Below are 25,365 nucleotides of genomic sequence, written 5' to 3'. Positions count from 1 at the left end.
TATCTGACCATGGACAGTCAGACCACTGTAGGTACTGTCTATCTGACCATGGACAGTCAGACCGCTGTAGGTACTGTCTATCTGACCATGGACAGTCAGACCACTGTAGGTACTGTCTATCTGACCATGGACAGTCAGACCACTGTAGGTACTGTCTATCTGACCATGGACAGTCAGACCACTGTAGATACTATTTCTGACCATGGACAGTCAGACCGCTGGAGACACTGTTGACCTGACCATGGGCAGTCAGCGGTTGATGATTTTGCCATCTCCATTTACACCCCATCTAGTTTCATTTGATTCGATTCTTATTACCATCTCCTTTTGCCTCGCACCATCATGCCTTTTGACTCTTAATCACTTGTGCCTTCCATCATCTTCATCATCGGCAGTCCCTCGAAAACAAAGACTTGCTTCCACTCTAAAGTCCACTTTTAGTGAGTTTTCAGGTAACTGAACAGTCCAATATGGGAATGACAGTCTCGGTCACAGGTGGGACAGACAGTGGTTGAAGGAAAGGGTAGGTGGGGAAGCCTGGCTTGCCGCACGCTCCTTCCGCTTGGTCGCTGCATGCTCTCAGCGACAAGACTTGAGGTGCTCAACGCTCTCCCAGATGCTCTTCCTCCACTTTGGGCGGTCTTTGTCCAGGGACTCCCAGGTGTCGGTGGGGATGTTGCACTTTATCAAGGAGGCTTCGAGGGTGTACTTGAAATGTTTCCTCTGCCCACCTGGGGCTCGCTTGCCATGTAGGAGTTCCGAATAGAGCGCTTGCTTTGGGAGTCTCATGTCGGGCATGCGAACAATGTGGCCTGCCCAACAGAGCTGGTCGAGTGTGGTCAGTGCTTCGATGCTGGGGACGTTGGCCTGAGCGAGAACACTAACGTTGGTCTCTCCTCCCAGTGGATTTGCAGGATCTTGCGGAGGCAGCACTGGTGGTACTTCTCCAGCACTTTAAGGTATCTGCTATATGTGGTCCACGTCTCTGAGCCATATAGGAGGGCTGGTATCACTACTGCTCTGTTGACCATAAGTTTGGTACCAGATTGGAGGTCCTGGTCTTCAAACACTCTTTTCCTCAGGTGACCAAAGGCTGCGCTGGCACACTGGAGGCGGAGTTGAACCTCATCGTCTGCCCTTGCTGATAATCGGCTCCTGAGGTATGGAAAGTGGTCCACGTTGTCCAGGGCCGCGCCATGGATTTTGATGACCTGGGGACAGTGCTGTGTGGCGGGGTCAGGTTGGTGGAGGACCTTTGTCTTACGGATGTTTCGTGTAAGGCCCATGCTTTCGTACGCCTCGGTGAAGATGTCGACGATGGCTTGTAATTCGGCCTCTGAATGTGCGCAGACACAAGCGTCGTCCGCGTACTGTCGGTCGATGACAGATGCGGATTCCGTCCACTAAGGGGTACAACTGACATGATCTTCGCGCGACAACTACAAGAGAAATGCAGGGAACAGCACCAACTCTTGCACATGACCTCACAAAGGCCTTTTGACACCGTCAACCGCGAGGGACTATGGAGCGTCCTCCTCCGTTTCAGATGCCCCCAAATGTTTGTCACCATCCTCCGCCTGCTCCACGACGACATGCAGGCCGTGATCCTGACCAACGGATCCACCACAGACCCAATCCACGACTGGACCGGGGTCAAGCAGGGCTGCGTCATCGCGCCAACCCTCTTCTCGATCTTCCTCGCTGCAATGCTCCACCTCACGCTCAACAAGCTCCCCGCTGGAGTGGAACTAAACGATAGAACCAGTGGGAACCTCTTCAACCTTCGTCGCCTCCAGGCCAGATCCAAGGCCGTCCCAACCTCGGTCGTCGAATTTGTGCCTTCCATCCTATCACAGAACTTCCCTTTTGTTCTTTCCTCCCCAGCCCCGACACTTGCTTAAGAATCTCTAACTTTGTCCAGTTCGGATGCAGGGTCATTGAACTGAAACGTTAAACTCTGTTTCTCTCTCCACAGATGCTGCCTGACCTGCTGAGTATTTGCAGCATCTCGTGCTTTCATTCCGTGACCTTACCTCCTTGGGGTTTCCCCTTCGCAGACCCAGCTCAGCTTCGTAGTGTTTGACGGATTGCTCATGGTCCTTTAGGTCGGCAAACGTGGTCGCCAGCGAGACGTGAATGACCGCCAGCTCCCGGTCGGTTTTCCTCAGCGTTTCCGCGTGCTTCAGCTGACCGAGGGGAAACAGCGGGAGAGAGTGAGTGAGTGAGACAGACAGAGAGAATACCGAAGTTACCGATCTCAGCCAGGGCAGCAGTTCAGGTTGCCAGAATTGACCTCGGCACCCCAGGGTTAGGAAGGGAAAAGAATAGGTCAGTGTCAGTTCAGTGGCTCAGTGGGCAGCACACTCGCCTCTGGGCCAGAAGGTTGTGGGTTCAAGTCCCACTCCTATACTCCAGTGCAGTGCTGAGGAAGTGCTGCACTGCTGGTAGATGTATTCTTAGCAAGACCCAGTCTGCTCTCTCGGGTGGATGTAAAAGATCCCATGGCACTATTTCGAAGAGGAGCAGGGGAGTTATCCCTGGTGTCCTGGGGCCAATATTTATCCCTCAACTAAAACAGATTATCTGGTCATTAACACATTGCTGTTTTTGGGAGCTTGCTGTGCGCAAATTGGCTGACGCGTTTCCTACATTACAATAGTGACTACACTCCAAAAAGTACATCATTGGCTGTAAAGCGTTTCGGAACATCCTGCGGTCGTGAAAGGCGCTATATGAATGCAAGTCTTTCTTTCCCACACCTGACGGGAAACCCAGTCAACTGCTGCAGGAATGGGAACAACAGAGGGGTTCTGGGCCAACACCAGTTTGGGGTTGGCTACGCTTCTTTGAAAAGGAAATAACATGGGCGTTTCATAAGAACATAAGAAATAGGAGCAGGAGTAAGCCATACGGTCCCTCGAGCCTGCTCCGCCATTTAATATGATCATGGCTGATCCGATCATGGACTCAGCTCCACTTCCCTGCCCGCTCCCCATAACCCCTTATCGGTTAAGAAACTGTCTATTTCTGTCTTAAATTTATTCAATGTCCCAGCTTCCACAGCTCTGAGGCAGCGAATTCCACAGATTTACAACCCTCAGAGAAGAAATTCCTCCTCATCTCAGTTTTAAATGGGCGGCCCCTTATTCTAAGATCATGCCCTCTAGTTCTAGTCTCCCCCATCAGTGGAAACATCCTCTCTGCATCCACCTTGTCAAGCCCCCTCATAATCTTATACGTTTCGATAAGATCACCTCTCATTCTTCTGAATTCCAATGAGTAGAGGCCCAATCTACTCAACCTTTCCTCATAAGTCAACCCCCTCATCTCCGGAATCAACCTAGTGAACCTTCTCTGAACTGCCTCCAAAGCAAGTATATCCTTTCGTAAATATGGAAACCAAAACTGCACACAGTATTCCAGGTGTGGCCTCACCAATACCGTGTACAACTATAGCAAGACATCCCTGCTTTTATACTCCATCCTATTTGCAATAAAGGCCAAGATTCCACTGGCCTTCCTGATCACTTGCTGTACAAGTATCCCCAAGTCCCGCTGTACTGCAGCATTTTGCAATCTTTCTCCATTTAAATAATAACTTGCTCTTTGATTTTTTTCTGCCAACGTGCATGACCTCACACTTTCCAACATTATACTCCATCTGCCAAATCTTTGCCCACTCACTTAGCCTGTCTATGTCCTTTTGCAGATTTTGTGTACCCTCCTCACACATTGCTTTTTCCTCCGATCATTGTATCATCAGCAAACTTGGCTACGTTACACTCAGTCCCCTCTTCCAAGTCGTTTCTATAGATTGTAAATAGTTGGGGTCCCAGCACTGATCCCTGCAGCATCCTGCGGTTCATTATCGGGTTGGCATTTATCCCGACACTCTGTTTTCTGTTAGTTAGCCAATCCTCTATCCATTTCACAGCTCAAGACACCCCAAAACGCAGCAGTTAACGTGTCTGCACAGAAAGATCCCACACCCAGATAACTGCAGATGATCTGCCTGGATGGTGCTGGCGGACACGAGACTGAGGTAACACACCTGCTCCTCTTCAAACAGGCAGAACCTTGGCTTAACATCTGAAAGACGCACCTCCAACTACGCAGCACTCCCTCAGCACTGCACTGGGAGTAGCGGCCTGGATTCTGGACCGCACGTCTCTGGAGTGGAGATTGAATCCACAACCTTCTGACTCCGAGGCAAGCGTGTTACCCACTGAGCCACAGCTGGCATGTAACTGTGGCTAAAATGGATTCATGCCACAGCAAGGAGCCAATGGGGCGGGAGGCAGGGAACTGATTGAAAATGGAGGGAGCCAGTGAGAAGGTACTTAAACCGAGAGCGTTTCAAATTTGAAAGTTGATGGCCAGTTAAGAGTCAACCACACTGCTGTGGGATTGGAGTCACATGTAGGCCTAGACCGGGTAAGGACGGCAGGTTTCCATCCCTAAAGGACATTAGTGACCCAGTTGGGTTTTTAATCCCAATCCGACAGTAAATGGTCACTTTTACTGATCCCAGCTTTTTATATCCAGGTTTGAATTCAAATTCTCAAACTACCATGATGCGATTTGAACTCTCAATCTCCGGAATACTAGTCTGGTGATCAGGAAGGCCAATGGAATCTTGGCCTTTATTGCAAAAGGGATAGAGTATAAAAGCAGGGAAGTCTTGATACAGTTATACAGGGTATAGGTGAGGCCACACCTGGAATACTGCGTGCAGTTTTGGTTTCCATAGTTACGAAAGGATATACTTGCTTTGGAGGCAGTTCAGAGAAGGTTCACGAGGTTGATTCTGGAGATGAGGGGGTTTGACTTATGAGGAAAGGTTGAGTAGGTTGGGCCTCTACTCATTGGAATTCAGAAGAATGAGAGGTGATCTTATCGAAACGTATAAGATTATGAGGGGGCTTGACAGGGTGGATGCAGAGAGGATGTTTCCACTGATGGGGGAGACTAGAACTAGAGGGCACGATCTTAGAATAAGGAGCCGCCCATTTAAAACTGAGATGAGGAGAAATTACTTCTCTCTGAGGGTTGTAAATCTGTGGAATTCGCTGCCTCAGAGAGCTGTGGAGGCTGGGTCTTTGAATAAATTTAAGACAGAAATAGACAGTTTCTTGAGCGTTAAGGGGATAAGGGGTTATGGGGAGCGGGCGGGGAAGTGGACCCGAGTCCATGATCACATCGGCCATGATCGTATTAAATGGCGGAGCAGGCTCGAGGGGCCGTATGGCCTACTTCTGCTCCTATTTCTTATGTTCTTATGTATAACCACTACAGCAGGGTACCTCATGTCATGGCAAATATCCACCTTTTTAAATCCCAATTCCTTTACTCTTCCTAAACAACTATCTCCTTTTTAAAGACCTGAAGTGATTTTGCATCTATTGCACTCTGCAACCGTAATAATTCACGCACTGAATAAATACAATGGAGAAAATGTGGGGACTATGGGGACAGGGTGAGGCAGTGGGACTGATTAGAGCGCTCTCACAGAGCCAGCACAGGAACAGTGGGCCGAATGGCCTTCTGTGCTGTCCAATTCTCTGAACGGTGTGTGTGGAGAGATGCTGCTCTTGGAGTCACTGATAGGGGGCTTGGAACAGAGAGCTCGTGACCTGGATCCCCTCCCCCGTGGCGGATTAACGCTCCCCACCTGTGGCCCAGTTACCTGCATCCTGTAGTAGTTGATGGCTTTCTGGTAGGTCCCCACCTTACAGCACAGATCACCCAGCTGCTCGCACAGTCCCAATGCCTCCTGCTGCTCCTCGTCAGCAAGCTCGGATAAAGCCTCCTCTAGTCGGCAACCTTTCACAGCTGGGGAGGGGGCAAGGAACACGATCAGCAGCTGTTAATGAAAACACGCACACAGCACAGAGAGCACTCGTGCCAAACACAAGCACTCTCCCTGTCCTCCACACTATACCACCCTCCATTCAAGGGGGGAAAGGGGAGAGGGGGGCAAAAAGGGGAGAGGGGGGCAAAAAGGGGAGAGGGGGGCAAAAAGGGGAGAGGGGGGCAAAAAGGGGAGAGGGGGGCAAAAAGGGGAGAGGGGGGCAAAAAGGGGAGAGGGGGGCAAAAAGGGGAGAGGGGGGCAAAAAGGGGAGAGGGGGGCAAAAAGGGGAGAGGGGGGCAAAAAGGGGAGAGGGGGGCAAAAAGGGGAGAGGGGGGCAAAAAGGGGAGAGGGGGGCAAAAAGGGGAGAGGGGGGCAAAAAGGGGAGAGAGAGAGAGAGAGAGAAAGAGGGAAAGAGAGAGAGAGAGAGAAAAAGAATGAGAAAGAGAGAAAAAGAATGAGAAAGAGAGAGAAAAAGAAAATGGGAGAATGCGAGAGAGAGAGAGAGAGAGAGAGAGAGAAGGGAGAAAGAAAGTGAGAATGGGAGAGAAAAGATAAGAATCATGAGTTGGCCATTCGGCCCCTCGACCCTGCTCCGCCATTCAATGAGATCATGGCTGATCCCCGACCTCAACTCCACCTTCCCATATATCCCCATATCCCTTGATTCCCCCAAATTTATCGACCTCTGTCTTGAATATACTCGACAACTGAGCATCCACAGCTCCCTGGGGCAGAGAATTCTAAAGATTCACACCCCTCTGAGTGAAGAAATTCCTCCTCATCTCAGTCCCAAATGCTCTACCCATTATCCTGTGACTGTGATCTTGTGTTCCAGACTCCGCAGCCAGGGGAAACATTTTCCCAGCATTAACCCTGACAATTAGATCACCTCTCCTTCGAAACTCTGAGGAATATCGGCCTGTGCAGTGTCAGCCGTGGCTCAGTGGGCAGCACACTCGCCTCCGAGTCAGAAGGTTGTGGGTTCAAGTCCCACTCCAGAGGCTTGTACACAGAAATCCAGCTGACATTCCAGTGCAGTACTGAGGGAGTGCCAAGGGCAGACAGCAAGCTCCCACAAACAGCAATGTGATAATGACCAGATAATCTGGTTTTCTGTTATGTTGATTGAGGGATAAATATTGGCCCCAGGACACTGGGGATAACTCCCCTGCTCTTCTTCGAATCGTGCTGTGGGATCGTTTCCGTCCACCTGAGAGAGCAGACAGGGCCTCGGTTTAACATCTCATCCGAAAGACGGCATCTCCACCAGTGCTGCACTCCCTCAGTACTGCCCCTCCGACAGTGCAGCACTCCCCCAGTACTGCCCCTCCGACAGTGCAGCACTCCCTCAGTACTGCCCCTCCGACAGTGCAGCACTCCCCCAGTACTGCCCCTCCGACAGTGCAGCACTCCCTCAGTACTGCCCCTCCGACAGAGCTGCACTCCCTCAGCACTGCCCCTCCGACAGTGCAGCACTCCCTCAGCACTGCCCCTCCGACAGTGCAGCACTCCCTCAGCACTGCCCCTCCGACAGTGCAGCACTCCCTCAGCACTGCCCCTCCGACAGTGCAGCACTCCCTCAGCACTGCCCCTCCGACAGTGCGGCACTCCCTCAGCACTGCCCCTCCGACAGTGCGTCACTCCCTCAGCACTGCCCCTCCGACAGTGCAGCACTCCCTCAGCACTGCATTGGGAGTGTCAGCCCAGATTACGTGCTCCAGTCCCTGGGGTGGGTCTCGACCCCACGACCTTCTGACTCCGAGGCGCTGAGCCACGGTGAGACGAAACCTCACATGATACACAACACAACACAACACAGAGAACAGGGAAGTCTGGGCCATCGGGCAGCACTTGTGGAGAGAGAAACACGGGGTTGGGTGTTGTGCCATTGCTCAGTGTCTCTCCCGACAGGGGCTGCCCGAGTCGCTGAGCGCTGCCACCTCCTGGCGGGGAGGGGGAAGGGGGGGGGGAGTGCTGTGCAGGAGACGCTCACCGTACTTGAGGCTTTTCCTCACGGCTTCACACTCCGACTGCTCCTCCGAGCCCAGCTTAAACGCCGCCTTCAGCGATCGCTTGGCAGCCACAAAGTCTCCAAGGCTCAGGAAAACCTGGGAAACAAAGAGGGGGTTGGGGGGGAAAGTGGGTTACAACGCACAAGACAAGCCTTCGATCAGATCGCACTGCCCTGAGTGGAGCCGCCGTGTCACCCACACACATCCCAACACACGACACACTCCCTGTGACGTGTACTAAAGAGGTCATTCAGCCCCTCCAGTCAGCTCTGCCATTCAATTAGATCATGGCTGATGTGCATCATGACTCCACCTACTTTGTTCCGTAACCTTTAAGACACTTGCCTGGCGATCTCAATTTTGAAATTTTCAATTGACACGCAGCCCCAACAGGTTTTTTGGGGTGGGGGGGGGGGGGGGGGCAGAGTTTTAAATTTCCACTACCCTATGTGTTCGGGGCAGCACGGGCCCAGCCCACACTGCGATATGTGCGCGCTGGGTCCGTGCAGCAGGGCAGGTCTCCAGTCGTCCTGGTTAACCCTTGCCACTGGACCAAGACCTCGCTCTGTCGAGCCCGTGTGGTGGCTGGTGTGCAACGGTCACCCCACGTTAAAAAAAATCCACACACAGGCATCTTCCAGCCCCTCGACTGGAGTTCGGGACTGGAACATCGGGTCCTTCGTTGAAACATCTGTGAACTCCTGTGGAAGCAAGTCATCCTCGTTCGAGGGACCGCCCGTGATGACCCCATGTGTGAAGAAGTGCTTCCTGACATCACCATTGAATGACCTGGCTCTGATTTTAAGGTTATACTCCGTTGTTCAGGACTCCCCCCCCACCCCCCACCAGAAGAAATAGTTTCCCTCTCTCCACCAGTCACGAGTCAGCCTACTTTCGAGGAGGGCTATTGTTGGACCAAACAATTTTACATCGAAAGGCTATTCGAGTCGTTACCAGTAAAGGCCACTGAATTGGGACAGTAGAAATGTACAAGAGACAACTCACTGAGTTTCAGAGGCGGGGTGGGATGTGAGCACCACTGGCGAGGCCGGTATTTACTGCCCATTTCTGGTCAGCAGTGGCTCACTGGGCAGCACTCTCGCCTCGGAGTCAGAAGGTTCAAGTCCCACTCCAGGGACTTGAGCACAAAAATCTAGGCTGACACTACAGTGCTGAGGGAGTGCTGCACTGTCAGAGGGGCCGTCTTTTGGATGAGACGTGAAACCGAGGCCCCGTCTGCTCTCTCAGGTAGACGCAAAAGATCCCATGGCACCATTTCGAAGAAGAGCAGGGGAGTTCTCCCCGGTGTCCTGGGGCCAATATTTATTCCTCAATCAACGTAACAAAAGAAAACAGATTATCTGGTCACTATCACGTGGCTGTGTGTGGGATCTTGCTGTGCGCAAGTTGGCTGCCGCATTTCCCACATTACAACAGTGACTACACTCCAAAAGTACTTCATTGGCTGTAAAGAGGGTCGTGAAAAGCGCTATATAAATGTAAGTCTTTCTATTGCTAGTTGGTGAGTTTTGACAACATTGAATGGTTTGTGAGGGCAGTTAAAAGTCAGCCACGTTTGTGGGGGACTGGAGTCACGTGTAGGCCGGTTTCCTTCCCTACAGGGCATGAGTGACCCAGTTGGGTTTTTACAACAATCCGAAAGATTCATCGTTACTTTTACTGATAACGGCTTTTCACTTCCAGAATTAGACGGGATTAAAATTCTTAAACATTCTTCCCCACCAACCGATGGCAGTGCAGCACTCCCCCATCCCCGCCCCCCGCACTCCCCCCACCAACCGATGGCAGTGCAGCACTCCCCCATCCCCGCCCCCCGCACTCCCCCCACCAACCGATGGCAGTGCAGCACTCCCCCATCCCCGCCCCCCGCACTCCCCCCACCAACCGATGGCAGTGCAGCACTCCCCCATCCCCGCCCCCCGCACTCCCCCCACCAACCGATGGCAGTGCAGCACTCCCCCCCATCCCCCTCCCCCGCACTCCCCCACCAACCGATGGCAGTGCAGCACTCCCCCATCCCCACCTCCCCCGCACTCCCCCACCAACCGATGGCAATGCAGCACTCCCCCATCCCGCCCCCCGCACTTCCCCACCAACCGATGGCAATGCAGCACTCCCCCATCCCCCTCCCCCGCACTTCCCCACCAACCGATGGCAATGCAGCACTCCCCCATCCCCCTCCCCCGCACTTCCCCACCAACCGATGGCAGTGCAGCACTCCCCCATCCCCGCCCCCCGCACTTCCCCACCAACCGATGGCAATGCAGCACTCCCCCATCCCCCTCACTTCCCCACCAACCGATGGCAGTGCAGCACTCCCCCATCACCGCCCCCCGCACTCCCCCCACCAACCGATGGCAGTGCAGCACTCCCCCATCCCCCTCCCCCGCACTTCCCCACCAACCGATGGCAGTGCAGCACTCCCCCATCACCGCCCCCCGCACTCCCCCCACCAACCGATGGCAGTGCAGCACTCCCCCATCCCCGCCCCCCGCACTCCCCCCACCAACCGATGGCAGTGCAGCACTCCCCCATCCCCGCCCCCCGCACTCCCCCACCAACCGATGGCAGTGCAGCACTCCCCCATCCCCCTCACTTCCCCACCAACCGATGGCAGTGCAGCACTCCCCCATCACCGCCCCCCGCAACCAACCGATGGCAGTGCAGCACTCCCCCATCCCCGCCCCCCGCACTCCCCCCACCAACCGATGGCAGTGCAGCACTCCCCCATCCCCGCCCCCCGCACTCCCCCCACCAACCGATGGCAGTGCAGCACTCCCCCATCACCGCCCCCCGCACTCCCCCCACCAACCGATGGCAGTGCAGCACTCCCCCATCCCCCTCCCCCGCACTTCCCCACCAACCGATGGCAGTGCAGCACTCCCCCATCCCCGCCCCCCGCACTTCCCCACCAACCGATGGCAGTGCAGCACTCCCCCATCCCCGCCCCCCGCACTCCCCCCACCAACCGATGGCAGTGCAGCACTCCCCCATCCCCGCCCCCCGCACCAACCGATGGCAGTGCAGCACTCCCCCATCCCCGCCCCCCGCACTCCCCCCACCAACCGATGGCAGTGCAGCACTCCCCCATCCCCCTCCCCCGCACTTCCCCACCAACCGATGGCAGTGCAGCACTCCCCCATCCCCCTCCCCCGCACTTCCCCACCAACCGATGGCAGTGCAGCACTCCCCCATCCCCCTCCCCCGCACTTCCCCACCAACCGATGGCAGTGCAGCACTCCCCCATCCCCCTCCCCCGCACTTCCCCACCAACCGATGGCAGTGCAGCACTCCCCCCATCCCCCTCCCCCGCACTTCCCCACCAACCGATGGCAGTGCAGCACTCCCCCCCACCCCCCCTCCCCCACCAACCGATGGCAGTGCAGCACTCCCCCATCCCCACCTCCCCCGCACTTCCCCACCAACCGATGGCAGTGCAGCACTCTCCCATCCCCGCCCCCCGCACTCCCCCCACCAACCGATGGCAGTGCAGCACTCCCCCATCCCCACCTCCCCCGCACTTCCCCACCAACCGATGGCAGTGCAGCACTCTCCCATCCCCGCCCCCCCACTCTCGCACTTCCCCACCAACCGATGGCAGTGCAGCACTCCCCCATCCCCCGCACTTCCCCACCAACCGATGGCAGTGCAGCACTTCCCCACCAACCGATGGCAGTGCAGCACTGCCCCCATCCCCGACCCCGACTCTCCCACTCCCCCACCAACCGATGCCAGTGTAGCACTCCCCCCATCCCCCACCAATCTGCCCGAGGCTGGTGAAGCACACACACTCTTTCTCTCTCTCTTTCTCTCTCATGCACTCGCTGCCCCCCTACCCAATGCTGGTGCAGCTCTCGCTCTCTCTCTCTCTCTCCTCCTCTCCCCCCGCCCCCCCACTCACCCACCTGCCCGATGCTGCTAAAGCACTCGCTCTCCAACAACTTCTCCTTCATCCTCTTGGCACACTCTTTGGCAGCTTCCAGACACCGGATGGCCTTGGAGAAATCGCCACTGCGCCGGTGGATACCTCCCAGCATGAAGTTGGCTCGGTGCAGATCCTCGTACAGATTGTTCTGCCTGTGGGAGAGTGGGACACGTGTTTAACGATGGTGGTCCCGGGGCAGGGAGGGAGGGGGCTAACAAGCTCACTCCTCACTGACGTTGCTCCCTCCTGTACTGAAACAAGCCCCAGTGAGGACAATTGCAACCTTCATTGAAATCTGGCCCGAGGAAGCAGCGGTGAATCTACATACAGCCTTACTAAGACCACCGTTAGAGGACTCTCTGCTATAGGAAGGATACTGAGGCAGAAGAGAGGGTACATCGCGGATTGCCGTCTGGTTTGAGAAAAGCAGAGAAAGATTTGAAAAATAAGGACTGTTTTTGAATCACAGAATCTCCGACCCATCCAGGTGATCGACACTAGCCCAGGAGATCACCCTGACCGTATTCAATTCCTTGCAGTACTTATCATTATATCTGTTCCGTCCAACAAAAGGTCATTCAGTCTAATCCCAATTACCAGCTCTAGGTCTGTAACCCTGCAGGTTACTGCACTTTAAGTGCTCATCCAACCATCTCTTAAAAGTGGTGAGGGTTTCTGCATCCACCACTCTTCCAGGCAGCGAGTTCCAGATCCCCACAACCCTCTGCATAAAGAAGCCCCCCCTCAAATCCCCTCTAAACCTTCCACCAACCACCTTAAAACTATACCCCTTCATAATAGACCCCTCCACCAATGGAAATAGGCCCTTACTATCCACTATATCCAGGCCCCTCAATATTTTGTACACTTCAATGAGGTCTCCTCTCCACCTCCTCTGTTCCAATGAGAACAAACCCAGCCTATCCAATCTGTCCTCATAACTAAGATTCTCCATTCCAGGCAGCATCCTCGTAAATCTCCTCTGCACCCTCTTTGGGATTAGACTGAATGACCTTTCGTTGGACGGAACAGATATAATAAGTACTGCAAGGAATTGAATACAGTCAGGGTGATCTCCTGGGCTAGTATCGATCACCTGGATGGGTCGGAGATTCTGTGATTCAAAAACAGTGCAATCACGTCCTTCCTATAATACAGCGACCAGAACTGCATGCAGTACTCCAGCTGTGGCCTAACCAGTGTATTATACAATTTAAGCATAACCTCCCTGCTCTTGTATTCTATGCCTCAGCCAATAAAGGTAAGCATTCCATATGCCTTCTTAACAACCGTATCCACCTGGCCTGCTACTTTCAGGGATCTGTGGCCAAGCACTCCAAGGTCCCTTTGTTCATCTACACTATTAAGTGGCCTACCGCTTAATGTGTATACCATTTCCTTATTAGCCCTCCCAAAGTGCATCACCTCACACTTCTCTGAATTAAATTCCATTTGCCATTGCTCTGCCCACCTGACCAGTAGATTGATATCCTCCTGCAGCCCATGACTTTCCTCTTCATTATCAACCACACAGCCAATGTTAGTGTCATCTGCAAACTTCTTAATCATACTCCCTATATTCAAATCTAAATCATTGATGTATACCACAAAAAGCAAGGGACCCAGTACTGAGCCCTGCGGTACCCCACTGGAAACATCCTTCCAGTCACAAAAACATCCATCAACCATTACCCTTTGCTTCCTACCTCCAAGCCAATTTTGGATCCAACTTGCCACTTTGCCCTGGAGCCCATGGGCTTTAACCTTCGTGACCAGTCTATCATGTGGGACCTTATCAAAAGCTTTGCTAAAGTTCATATACACTACATCGCACACACTGCCCTCATCGACCCTCTTGGTTATCTCCTCAAAAAATTCAATCAGGTTAGTCAAACACGATCTTCCCGTAACAAATCCGTGCTGACTGTCCCTAATTAATCCTTGCCTTTCCAAATGCAGATTTATTCTGTCTTTCAGGATTTTTTCCAATAATTTTCCCACCACTGAGGTTAGACTGACAGGCCTGTAATTACTCAGCCTATCCCTTTCTCCCTTCTTAAACAAGAGTACTACATTAGCAGTCCTCCAATCCTCCGGCACCATGCCCAGATAAAGAGGACTGGAAAATGATGGTCAAGGCCTCTGCTATTTCCTCTTTTACTTCGCTCAACAGCCTGTTTTACTTTGCTAAACCCCTTAATACTTCCTCTCTCACTATATTTATTTCATCCAGAATATCACACTCCTCCTCGATAGCAGTATCTGCATTGCCCCTGGGTTTTTAATCTGGTTTTTGCCTCTCATGGCTCCGGTTGGGGTGGAGTGTAGACGTTTTCAGTAGAAGGGGTGTCACAGTTGTGTGAGGCGGACTGGTTGGGCTGGGTGCTCTTTGCCTTTCCGTCATTGTTCATAGGTTTATATGTAACTTCAGGGCTGCTGACCAAGGGCCGTGCGGCTCTTTGTCGGCCGGCACGGACACGATGGGCCAAAATGGCCTCCCTCGGCGCTGTAAATTTCTATGTTTCTCGAAGGAGGCCATTCAGCCCATCGTGCCTGTAACATCACCTCCGTAACATCACCCGTCTGTGCCTCCGCCTCAGCTCATCCGCTGCTGAAGTCCTCATCCACGCCTTTGTTACCTCTAGACTTGACTATTCCAACGCACTCCTGGCTGGCCTCCCACATTCTACCCTACGTAAACTTCAGTTCATCCAAAACTCAGCTGCCCGTGTCCTAACTCACACCAAGTCCCGCTCACCCATCACACCTGTGCTTGCTGGCCTACATTGGCTCCTGGTTAAGCTCGATTTTAAAATTCTCATCCTTGTTTTCAAATCCCTCCCGGGCTTCGCCCCTCCCTATCTCTAATCTCCTCCAACCTCTCCCCCATCCCCCATCTCTGTAATCTCCTACAACCCCCCCACCCTCACCCTGAGATCTCTGTGATCCTCTAATTCTGACCTCTTGAGCATCCCTGATTATAATCGCTCCACCATTGGTGGCCGTGCCTTCTGTTGCCTGGGTCCCTAAGCTCTGGGACTCCCTCCCTAAACCTCTCCGCCTCTCTATCCTCCTTAAAACCTACCTCTTTGACCAACCTGTCCTGTTATCTCCTCATGTGGCTCGGTGTTTGATAATTGCTCCTGTGAAGCACCTTGGGACGGTTTACTGCGTTAAAGGCACTATATAAATGTAAACTGTTGTGTTGTTGCCGTGTGTCTGACCATTTCACCAGTCTGTCTGTCCTCCTAAAGTCTGCTCCTGTCCTGCTCACTAGTTACTGTGTTGCCAAGTTTTATACCATCCACAAACTTTAAAATTGTACCCCCTGTACCCAAGTCCAGGTGATTTATATACAAGAAAGGCAATGCTCCCAGTACCGACCCCAGGATATCTCCCGGATATCTCTCTCCAGTCAGAATAACGTGTGCCTCATACTCTCAGCCTCCTATCCCTAGGACAATTACATACCCCCCTTACCACCGTCCTGTAATACCATGTACTTCGATTTTAGGAATAAGTTTGTTATGTGGTACTTTATCAAATGCCTTCTGAAAGTCCATACACACATCATCTACTGCTCTCTCTACGGTCAACCCTCTCGGTTACTTCAAAAGAACTCAACTAGGTTAGCCAGACATAATCTTTCTTCAACAAATCCATGCTGGCTGTCTCTCATCAACTCATGCTCCTCCCAAGTGAGAATAAATGTTGTCCTTGACAACGGGCTCTGGAAATGTTGCCGCCACTGACTGGTTGGTCTGCAGTTACCAGGTTTATCGCTCTCCCCTTCGAGAGCAAGAATAGGAGAGGAAACGGTACTGAATCCCAGCTCAGGCAGTGTCCCGCAACCGGGCACAGTGCTGGCCACCACAATATAAAATGGATATAGAGGCGCTGGAGGAGGCACAATAAAGGTTTACAAGGAATATACCAGAACTGAGAGGTTAGAGCCATCGAGAAAGACTGAACTGGCCGGGGCTGTTCTCTCTACAAGAGACGACTTGGGGGGGAATCGAGGTCTTTAGGATTATGAAAGGGTTCGATAGGGTAGACGTAGAGAAGATGTTTCCACTTGTGGGGAAAACACGTATAAAGTTCTGACTGGGTTGGACTGACTGGATGTGGGGAGGATGTTTCCCCGGGGCTGGGAAGTCTAGAACAAGGGGTCACAGTCTCAGGATACGGGGTAGGAAATTTAGGACCGAGATGAGGAGAAATGTTTTCACTCAGAGGGTGGTGAACCTGTGGAATTCTCTACCACAGAAGGCTGTGGAGCCAAGTCACTGAATATATTTAAGAGGGAGATAGATAGATTTCTAGACATAAAAGGCATCAAGGGGTATGGGGAAAATGCGGGAATATGGTGTTGAGATAGAGGATCAGCCATGATCATATTGAATGACGATACAGTCTCGAGGGGCCGAATGGCCTACTACTCCTATTTTCTATGTTTCTATGATCAGATAGGGGCCATCAATACAAGATAGTCTCTAATACATCCAATGGGGAATTCAGGAGAAACCTCTTCACCCAGAGAGTGATGAGAAGGTGGCACTCACTACCACAGGGAGTGGTTGAAGCGAATAGCATGGGTGGATTTAGGGGAAGCTGGATAAACACACGAGGGAGAAGGGAATAGGAGGTTATGGTGATGGGGTGAGGCTGGTGTGGAGCATAAACCCCGGCACAGACCGGTTGGGCTGAATGGCCTGATTCTGTGATGTAGGTTGTGTGTAACTGGGCAAGCCGGGAACAAAAGCCACACAGAACTGAAGATCTGATGAGCTAAACTATCTAAACTCTCCGTAATAAGCCAGGAGTGGTGACATTCCTCAGCACCCGCGCTGCCCCCTTCCCTTCCCCCCCCCCCCACCACAGGTTCGGGCAGTATACTCACTCTGACTGATGCAAGCTAGCTTGGGATCAGTGCGATAGAGCAGCGTAAACTGAGGGGTGAGCTGATAGAGGCCCAGACAATAATGGAAGGGTTGGATAGTGACCCTATAGCGAGATTATTCCAGTTTCACAGACTGAGGACCAGGAACAGGAGGTTAAACTGAGAGAGTGGGAATAGACAGGGTGTTGGGCGTTGGGTTGGGGGTCTTTCCCGGAGAGCAGTGAGTTTCTGGGATGTGCTGTGGGGTGGGGCGGGTGTTGGGCGGGAGGTCTTTCCCGGAGAGCAGTGAGTTTCTGGGATGTGCTGTGGGATGGGGGGCCTTTCCCGGAGAGCAGTGAGTCTCTAGGATGTGCTGTGGGGTGGGGTGGGGGGCCTTTCCCAGAGAGCAGTGAGTTTCTGGGATGTGCTTTGGGGTGGGATGGGGGGCCTTTCCCGGAGAGCAGTGAGTCTCTAGGATGTGCTGTGGGGTGGGGTGGGGGGCCTTTCCCAGAGAGCAGTGAGTCTCTGGGATGTGCTGTGGGCTGGTGTGGTGGATGCCGACTCTCTGCCTTCCAGGGGGAGCTGGGCCGGTTCCTGACTGGGCCCCGAGATCGCAGCCCAGAGAAGGTCAGTGTGTTTATAGAGAGCACTGGGTCTATAGAGAGCACTGGGTCCGTGCGATCGCCTGTACTGGCTTCCATCACCCCAGGGGGGCGGAGAGGGATGTTACTGACCCTGGGCTTCTCGCCTGTCCCAGGAGAGGGGGTGGGGAGGGGGAGAGCGGGTTCGGCAGTGCCTAGTTCCGATGCTCCAGATATCATGCTGTGTGGGGCAGGCTCGAGGAACCAGCAGGTCTTTTCCTGCCCGTCATTTGCAGATGCAACAGTGAAGGCCCGAGTCTCGGTATCTGCCCCGAAGGCACACTGTCACCCTGAGCTGCCGGAGGGCCCCGGTCAGTGCCGGGAGGGAAGGGGAGGGTGGGGGGCTCGGTCAGCGCCGGGGGTGGGGGGGCAAGGTCAGCGTGTGGAGGGAGGGGTGGGCTCGGCTCGGTCAGCGCTGGGAAGGAGGGGGAGTGAAGGGGGGGGGGGGGGTGCTTGGTCAGAGCCGGGGAGGGGGGGCTCGGTCAGCGCCGGGAATGGGGGGGGGGGTTGGGGGGCTCGGTCAGCGCCGGGTACTCACTCAGCAATGAAGACACTCTTGCGGATGTAGCGGCTGCATTTGACCGGGTCCTTCATGCTGTCGTACAGGATGCCCAGGTTCAGGTACAGTCTAGCTCGCATCTCGCTCAGCTCATGCCGGGAGACTTTACCTGGCACATAGAAGAGACAGTCACCAAACGATTACACACACAATCTCTGACAAGGAAACATGTGCAGGGCCGTGGGGAAAGAGCAGGGGAGTGGCATTATTCAGACAGAACCTTCAAAGAGCCTGCAAGGCCACACTGGGCCGAATGGCCTCCTCCTGTACTGAAGTTCTTCTCTCCTCGCACTGAGCTGATATGACCAGGAAGATCCCAGGTTTGATCCCATCTGTGCCGAGTGGGTGCCCGAGGGCAAGCATTGTTCCTGCTACTCTTCACTGTCCAGCGATTCCGACTGGAGAGTGTGGCCATGGAGCAATCGCAGTGCCAGGAACGAGGGCCCATACTGAGGGAGCGCCGCACTGTCGGAGGGGTCAGTACTGAGGGAGTGCTGCACTGTCGGAGGGGTCAGTACTGAGGGAGTGCCGCACTGTCGGAGGGGTCAGTACTGAGGGAGTGCCGCACTGTCGGAGGGGTCAGTACTGAGGGAGTGCCGCAAAGTCGGAGGGGTCAGTACTGAGGGAGCGCCGCACTGTCGGAGGGGTCAGTACTGAGGGAGTGCCGCACTGTCGGAGGGGCGGTACTGAGGGAGTGCCGCACTGTCGGAGGGGTCAGTACTGAGGGAGAGCCGCACTGTCGGAGGGGCGGTACTGAGGGAGCGCCGCACTGTCGGAGGGACAGTACTGAGGGAGTGCCGCACTGTCGGAGGGGTCAGTACTGAGGGAGTGCCGCACTGTCGGAGGGGCAGTACTGAGGGAGTGCCGCACTGTCGGAGGGGCGGTACTGAGGGACGCCACTGAGGGAGAGCCGCACTGTCGGAGGGGCGGTACTGAGGGAGCGCCGCACTGTCGGAGGGACAGTACTGAGGGAGTGCCGCACTGTCGGAGGAGTCAGTACTGAGGGAGCGCCGCACTATCGGAGGGGCGGTACTGAGGGAGCGCCGCACTGTCGGAGGGGTCAGTGCTGAGGGAGCGCCGCACTGTCGGAGGGGCAGTACTGAGGGAGTGCCGCACTGTCGGAGGGGCAGTACTGAGGGAGTGCCGCACTGTCGGAGGGGCAGCCTTTCAGATAAGACATTAAACCGAGGCCCCATCTGCTCTCTCGGGTGGACTTAAAAGATCACACGGCACTATTTTGAAGAAGAGTCACTAAAACATGATGTGGTCAGTATCACATTGCTGTTTGTGGGAGCTTGCTGTGCGTAAATTGGCTGCCGCGTTTCCCACAGTATAACAGTACCCACACTTCATTGGCTGTGAAGCACTTTGGGACGTCCCGGGGTGGGGAAGGCGCTATATAAATGCGAGCCTGCCTTCCTTTCGCCGTACGAGGGGCGACGGGATGGATGGCCCATTCTTACCTTCCAGCTTCTCGTCCACAATGCTCAGGCTTTTCCTGAAGGCATTCTCCGCTTCCTCCGCTGGCTCACGCGCCTGGTCCGTTTCGTAGATGAACAGGTAGGTTCGGCCAATGGTCGCCCAGGCTCGCTGTTCCTCGATGTCATTGACCACCGAACGGGCCAGTTCCAGGTGCCTCCGCTGATACTGCCGGGGAACACAGACAGGCTGCCCTCAATGTCGTTAGGGGCCGTACTTCAGCGGCACTGCCAATCCCAAACCCTTCTCCGTGGGGTCGGTGCTGCCAATAATCCCAATATTCTGCTCCCCTCGAGTTTAGGAGATCGAGGGGCGATCGGATCAAGGTGAAGATAGGGTGGATCGAGAGAAACTGTTTCCTCTGGAGGGGGGAGTCCAGAACAAGGGGGTACAACCTTAAAATTAGAGCCAGGCCGTTCAGGGGTGATGTCAGGAAGCACTTCTTCACACAAAGGGCAGTGGAAATCTGGAACTCTCTCCCCCAAATCTCTGGGGGGGGGGCGGGGGTCAAGTGGAGCTTTCAAGACCGAGATGGATAGACTTTTGTTGGGTACAGTTACGGGCGAATGGACTGGAGGTACAGATCAGCTATGATCGAGTTGAATGGCGGGGAAGGTTCGAGGGGCTGAATGGCCCCCTCCTGTTCCTATCTAAAGGCACCAATATAGCAGCACTGTCACGGAGCAGATCCGAGGTGCAGCCTCTGGGCTGTGCGCAGTCAGCCACCATACAGGGCACCAGCTAAGGCACTCCAAGGTGGCCTTGGTTCCACCGTGGAGCGGGGGCTGCAGAGTGAGGAATTGAGTGCAGCATCCTGCTCCTGATCGGTGACTCCTACTGGAAAGTGGGAGAGTGCGTGAGTGCCAGAGAGAGAGAGGGAGAAAAGTTCTCATCCCGAAACCTCTTTCCTCCTTCAAGATGCTCCTTGAAGTCAACCTCTTTGACCAAGCATTTGGTCAGCTACCCCCAACTACTCCGTACGTGGCTCAGTGTCAACTCCTGTGCCGGAAACGCTCCCCGGAATGTTTCACTATGTTAAAGGCGCTATACAAATGAAGCTGCTGGGAGTGCGGGGTTCAGGCTGGACTCCGATGCCCTGGACGACATGGATCACCGCGGTGGCGGAGGTGCTGCGGAGCGCCAGTGGGGCCAGTGGGGCTCAGCACCTTTACAAGAGCAGCGGTAAATTCAATCCCGGCGCTCGGCTGGCGACAGCGAGACGAGCCGACAACGGCCCAACGCGGGAGGAAGGACGTCCCGCGGGAAACGGCACGGCTCCCCTACCTTCAGCGCAGACGTGTAGTTCCCGATCTCCGCCAGGCATTCCCCGATCTTCCGGTTGGCAACCGCACAGCCAATCACGTCACTGAGCACCTCCGACAGCTGCAGCTCCAGCCTGTGCTCCTTGATGGCTTCCTGGAACTGACCTGGGGGGGGGGGGGGGGGGGGGAAAGAGGAGGGAGAAGGGGCGAGTCAAGGAATTAATCCCGTCAACAAACATTACAACATTCATCAAGTGGCATTGAAACGAAGTTTTCATAACCTGTTGCACAAGAACAATAAGAAAAGGAGGAGTAGGCCATACTGCCCCTCGAGCCTGCTCCGCCATTTAATACGATCATGGCTGATGTGATCATGGACTCGGGTCCACTTCCCCGCCCGCTCCCCATAACCCCTTATCGTTTAAGAAACTGTCTATTTCTGTCTTAAATTTATTCAATGTCCCAGCTTCCACAGCTCTGAGGCAGCGAATTCCACAGATTTACAACCCTCAGAGAAGAAATTCCTCCTCATCTCAGTTTTAAATGGGCGGCCCCTTATTCTAAGATCATGCCCTCTAGTTCTAGTCTCCCCCATCAGTGGAAACATCCTCTCTGCATCCACCTTGTCAAGCCCCCTCATAATCTTATACGTCTCGATAAGATCACCTCTCATTCTTCTGAATTCCAATGAGTAGAGGCCCAACCTACTCAACCTTTCCTCATAAGTCAACCCCCTCATCTCCGGAATCAAGCGAGTGAACATAACCCAGTGACACTGACAGACCAGTGGCCAGTTGTAGATTCCCCAGCACACGACACGTCCCGGGAAATTCCACTCTGTCCCAGTGACGGCGACATCCGCTCCCCTGCCAAACTCAAGGGTCCCAGAGCAGCGCAGGCAGATACATCACACACTGACCCCGGGAGTCGGCATCTCCTTTATTCCTCGCACTGCGAGCCCGCCCCCCACCACACACCCCCCCCCCCCATCTCAGCTCAAGCCAACACTCCCACCCTCGCCACAGATTAAAACCATCGCTGCCCCACCCGACCGCTATCGCCAGGCAACCTCACACACTGCCCAGGGTCCACGCGCTCTCAGCTTTAACAAGGTGAACCGTGATCACTCAGGGACTTCGATAGAAACTGAGAAGACTAAAATTAATTCCATGAAATAGTGCATGGGTAAGCTGAGACAGAGCGGGACCCGAGAGAGACAGGGACGGACAGAGGGAGAGGGGGATGGGCAGAGGGAGAGAGGGGTGGGCAGAGGGAGAGAGGGATGGGCAGAGGGAGAGAGGGGTGGGCAGAGGGAGAGAGGGATGGGCAGAGGGAGATGGAGAGAGGGATGGGCAGAGGGAGATGGAGAGAGGGATGGGCAGAGGGAGATGGAGAGAGGGATGGGCAGAGGGAGATGGAGAGAGGGATGGGCAGAGGGAGATGGAGAGAGGGATGGGCAGAGGGAGATGGAGAGAGGGATGGGCAGAGGGAGATGGAGAGAGGGATGGGCAGAGGGAGATGGAGAGAGGGATGGGCAGAGGGAGATGGAGAGAGGGATGGGCAGAGGGAGAGGGAGAGAGGGATGGGCAGAGGGAGAGGGAGAGAGGGATGGGCAGAGGGAGAGGGAGAGAGGGATGGGCAGAGGGAGAGAGGGATGGGCAGAGGGAGAGGGAGAGAGGGATGGGCAGAGGGAGAGAGGGATGGGCAGAGGGAGAGGGAGAGAGGGATGGGCAGAGGGAGAGGGAGGAAAAATGGAGAGGGGGTGATGGGCCCCACAAAGAGGGAGGGGGTCGGAGGGCCCCGCAGGGAGGGGGGAGGGGGTCCCCGCAGGGACTCACCATGTTTAGCCAGGACCTCCCCGAGCTGGTTACAGATGTTCGCCTCCTCCCTCAGGTTGTGGCTTTTCTGAGCCTTTAACTTGGCTTTCTCAAGATCTGCAAATATTTAAGAAAAAGTGAAGATGAATTCATTTAAATTCTAAGATATTGGCAACACAAGATTCAGGGGGTGAGATACGGCCATTCAACCTATTGCAGTTCACAGTTCAACCTCCCTCTCGATTCATCATTCTCTCTCTCCTCCTATCCTCCCTGAACCTCCCCTCCCCATATTCACGGCCAGCCCCGTGACCTCGCCCTCTCAGGCAGCCTCGCTACTCCCATCGTGTTAATCACAGAGAAGGTCCTTTCTGATCACTTCCTTGTATCGCTCTCCAGCCACATTTCCTTTCCCCTTCCCAACCCGACTTCCTTCCGTGTCTGCTCCCGGAAAAATCTCCCAATTCACTTACAACTGCTCCTTCAAATTCCCCACTGTCCCTCCATTCACGCCATTTCGGCAGCTACTGATCTGATCAACCGCATGCTCACCTCGACCTTTGCTGCCCTTGTGCCCATTAAAACCTCTCCCCCTGGTCACTCCCCCCTGGTACGGCCCTCATTCCCGCTCCCTCGAGTCCAGTTGACACAGACTTGAATAGATGTGGCTGACAAGTGCTCAGATCTGGCTGGACCACTTAAGCAATGTCGAGTCCTGCTCTCCTCTGCCAAAATTGCTCACTATTCCAAGATCATTCTGGAATGTAAAGATAACCCTGGATCTATTCTCCACTATAAACTGTCTTCTTAAACCCCTCTCCCCCGTCTCCAATCACACCTCCGACAATGTGTGAGGAGCTCATGGATTTCTTTGTCTCTAAGATTGAGACCACCCGATCAGCCGCCTCTGCCCTTCCTTCCCCGAGCCCACCGAGCCAAACTTTCTGAGGTTCCCCCCTGCCCTAGCCCTGACCTCACATCTATCTCCAGTTTCTCTCCGATCTCTCCTCCTACCCTCTGTGCTCATCCTGGCCATGAGACTCATTTCCTGCTCCCTTGACCCTATTCCCACCAAACTGTTGTGCACCCAAGTGTCCTTCCTGACTCCCATGTTAGCCGACATTGTTAACGGTTCTCTCTACCTCAGATACTGTCCCCTCTCCTTCAAATCGGCTGTCATCACCCCTCTGCTCTTGCCCCATCACCAACCTCCCCTCCCTCTCCAAAAGTCCTTTAACGTCTTGTTGCCTCTAAAATCTGTGTCCATCTCTCCCGAAACTCCATGTTTGAATCCCTGCAATCAGGTTTCCGTCCTTGCCACAGTACTGAAATAGCTCTCATCAAAGTCACAAGTGACATCCTTTGTTACGGTGACAAAGGTAAACTATCCCTCCTCGTCCTCCTGGACCTGTCTGCAGCCTTTGACCACTCCATCCTCCTCCAACACCTCTCCACCATCGTCCAGCTGGGGGGACTGCACTCGCCTGGTTCCATTCTTATCTATCTCATCGTAGACAGAGAATCACCTGCAATGGCTTCTCTCCCCGTCCCCGCATCGTTACCTCTGGTGTCCCCCAAGGATCTGTCCGTGGCCCCCTCCTATTTCTCATCTACATGCTGCCCCTTGGTGACATCATCCGGAAACACAGCGTCAGTTTCCACATGTACGCTGAGACACCCAGCTCTACCTCACCATCACTTCTCTCCACAGTCTCTAAATTGTCAGACTGCTTGTCCGACATCCAGTTCTGAATGAGCTGAAATTTTCTCCAATTGAATATTGGGAGACCAAAGCCATTGTTTTCGGTCCCCACCACAAACTCCGTTCCCTAGTCACTGACTCCATCCCTCTCCCCAACTCCTGTCTGAGGATGAAACAGACCATTCAGAACCATCGCATATGACCCAGTGAGGAGCTTCCGACCACATATCTGCACCATCACCAAGACTGTCTACGTATCACTCGTCTCCGCCACTGCCTCAGCTCATCCGCTGCTGAAGCCCTCATCCATGCCTTTGTTACCTCTGGACTTGACTATTCCAGCACACTCCTGGCTGGCCTCCCACATTCTATCCTCTAAACTTGAGGTCATCCAAAACTCGGCAGCCCGTGTCCTAACTCACACCATCTCCCGCTCACCCATCACCCCCCCGTGCTCGCTGACCTACATTGGCCCCCGGTTAAGCAACATCTCGATTTCAGAATTCTCATCCTGGTTTTCTAAACCCTCCATGGCCCTCGCCCCTCCCTATCTCTGTAATCTCCTCCAGCCCCACAACCCCCCCACTACCTGAGATGTCTGCGCTCCTCTAATTCTAGTCACTTGAGCATCCCTGATTCTAATCGCTCCACCATTGGTGGCTGTGCCTTCAGCTGCCCAGGCCCAAAGATTGGAATTCCCTCCCTAAACCGCTCCACCTCTCTCCTCAGTCAAGACGCTCCTTAAAACTGACCCTGTCATCTGCCCTAATATCTCCTTATATGGCTCGATATGAAAGCCTTTATTGAAAACACTCCTGTGAAGTGCCCTGGGAGGTTTTACTACGTTAAAGGCGCTATATAAATGTAAGCTGTTCTGATCCAACTGAGGGCCTCGCTGGACCGCTTCAGGGGGCAGTTAAAGAGTCAACCACATTGGTGTGGGATTGGAGTCACATGTAGGCCCAGACCGGGTAAGGACAGCAGGTTTCCTCCCCTAAAGGACATTAGTGACCCAGTTGGGTTTTTAACGATAATCCGACAGTAAATGGTCACTTTTACTGATCCCAGCTTTTGATTTCAGGATAATTTCTGAGGCTAATGAATTCAAATTCTCTGGATTAGTCCAGACATCTGGATTAACAGATCAACAACATAACTGCTGCACTGCACACACTACAACTGTGATCTGAACGGTGCCCTACACAAATACATCATTA

At 54.1% G+C, this 25,365-nt stretch overlaps 1 protein-coding gene across 3 annotated transcripts in view; it reads right to left on the bottom strand.

Moving 5' to 3' along the window:
* The window catches only part of tonsl (tonsoku-like, DNA repair protein), an 83,523-nt gene that overhangs the window by 55,280 nt on the left and 2,878 nt on the right, over nucleotides 1-25,365 (bottom strand). For all 3 annotated transcript variants that reach the window (XM_070874376.1, XM_070874377.1, XM_070874378.1), the window contains exons 2-9: nucleotides 22,468-22,563; nucleotides 20,652-20,794; nucleotides 19,352-19,535; nucleotides 17,868-17,997; nucleotides 11,790-11,961; nucleotides 7,845-7,959; nucleotides 5,687-5,832; nucleotides 2,034-2,186 (exon numbers count right to left, since the gene is read on the bottom strand). In XM_070874376.1, coding sequence (XP_070730477.1) covers nucleotides 2,034-2,186; nucleotides 5,687-5,832; nucleotides 7,845-7,959; nucleotides 11,790-11,961; nucleotides 17,868-17,997; nucleotides 19,352-19,535; nucleotides 20,652-20,794; nucleotides 22,468-22,563 — 1,139 coding nt within the window. The remainder of the gene's footprint in view (nucleotides 1-2,033; nucleotides 2,187-5,686; nucleotides 5,833-7,844; nucleotides 7,960-11,789; nucleotides 11,962-17,867; nucleotides 17,998-19,351; nucleotides 19,536-20,651; nucleotides 20,795-22,467; nucleotides 22,564-25,365) is intronic.

Source organism: Pristiophorus japonicus, unplaced genomic scaffold (genome assembly GCF_044704955.1).
Source record: "Pristiophorus japonicus isolate sPriJap1 unplaced genomic scaffold, sPriJap1.hap1 HAP1_SCAFFOLD_799, whole genome shotgun sequence".
Lineage (NCBI taxonomy): Eukaryota > Metazoa > Chordata > Chondrichthyes > Pristiophoridae > Pristiophorus > Pristiophorus japonicus.
This window is presented reverse-complemented; position numbering and strand designations above follow the sequence as displayed.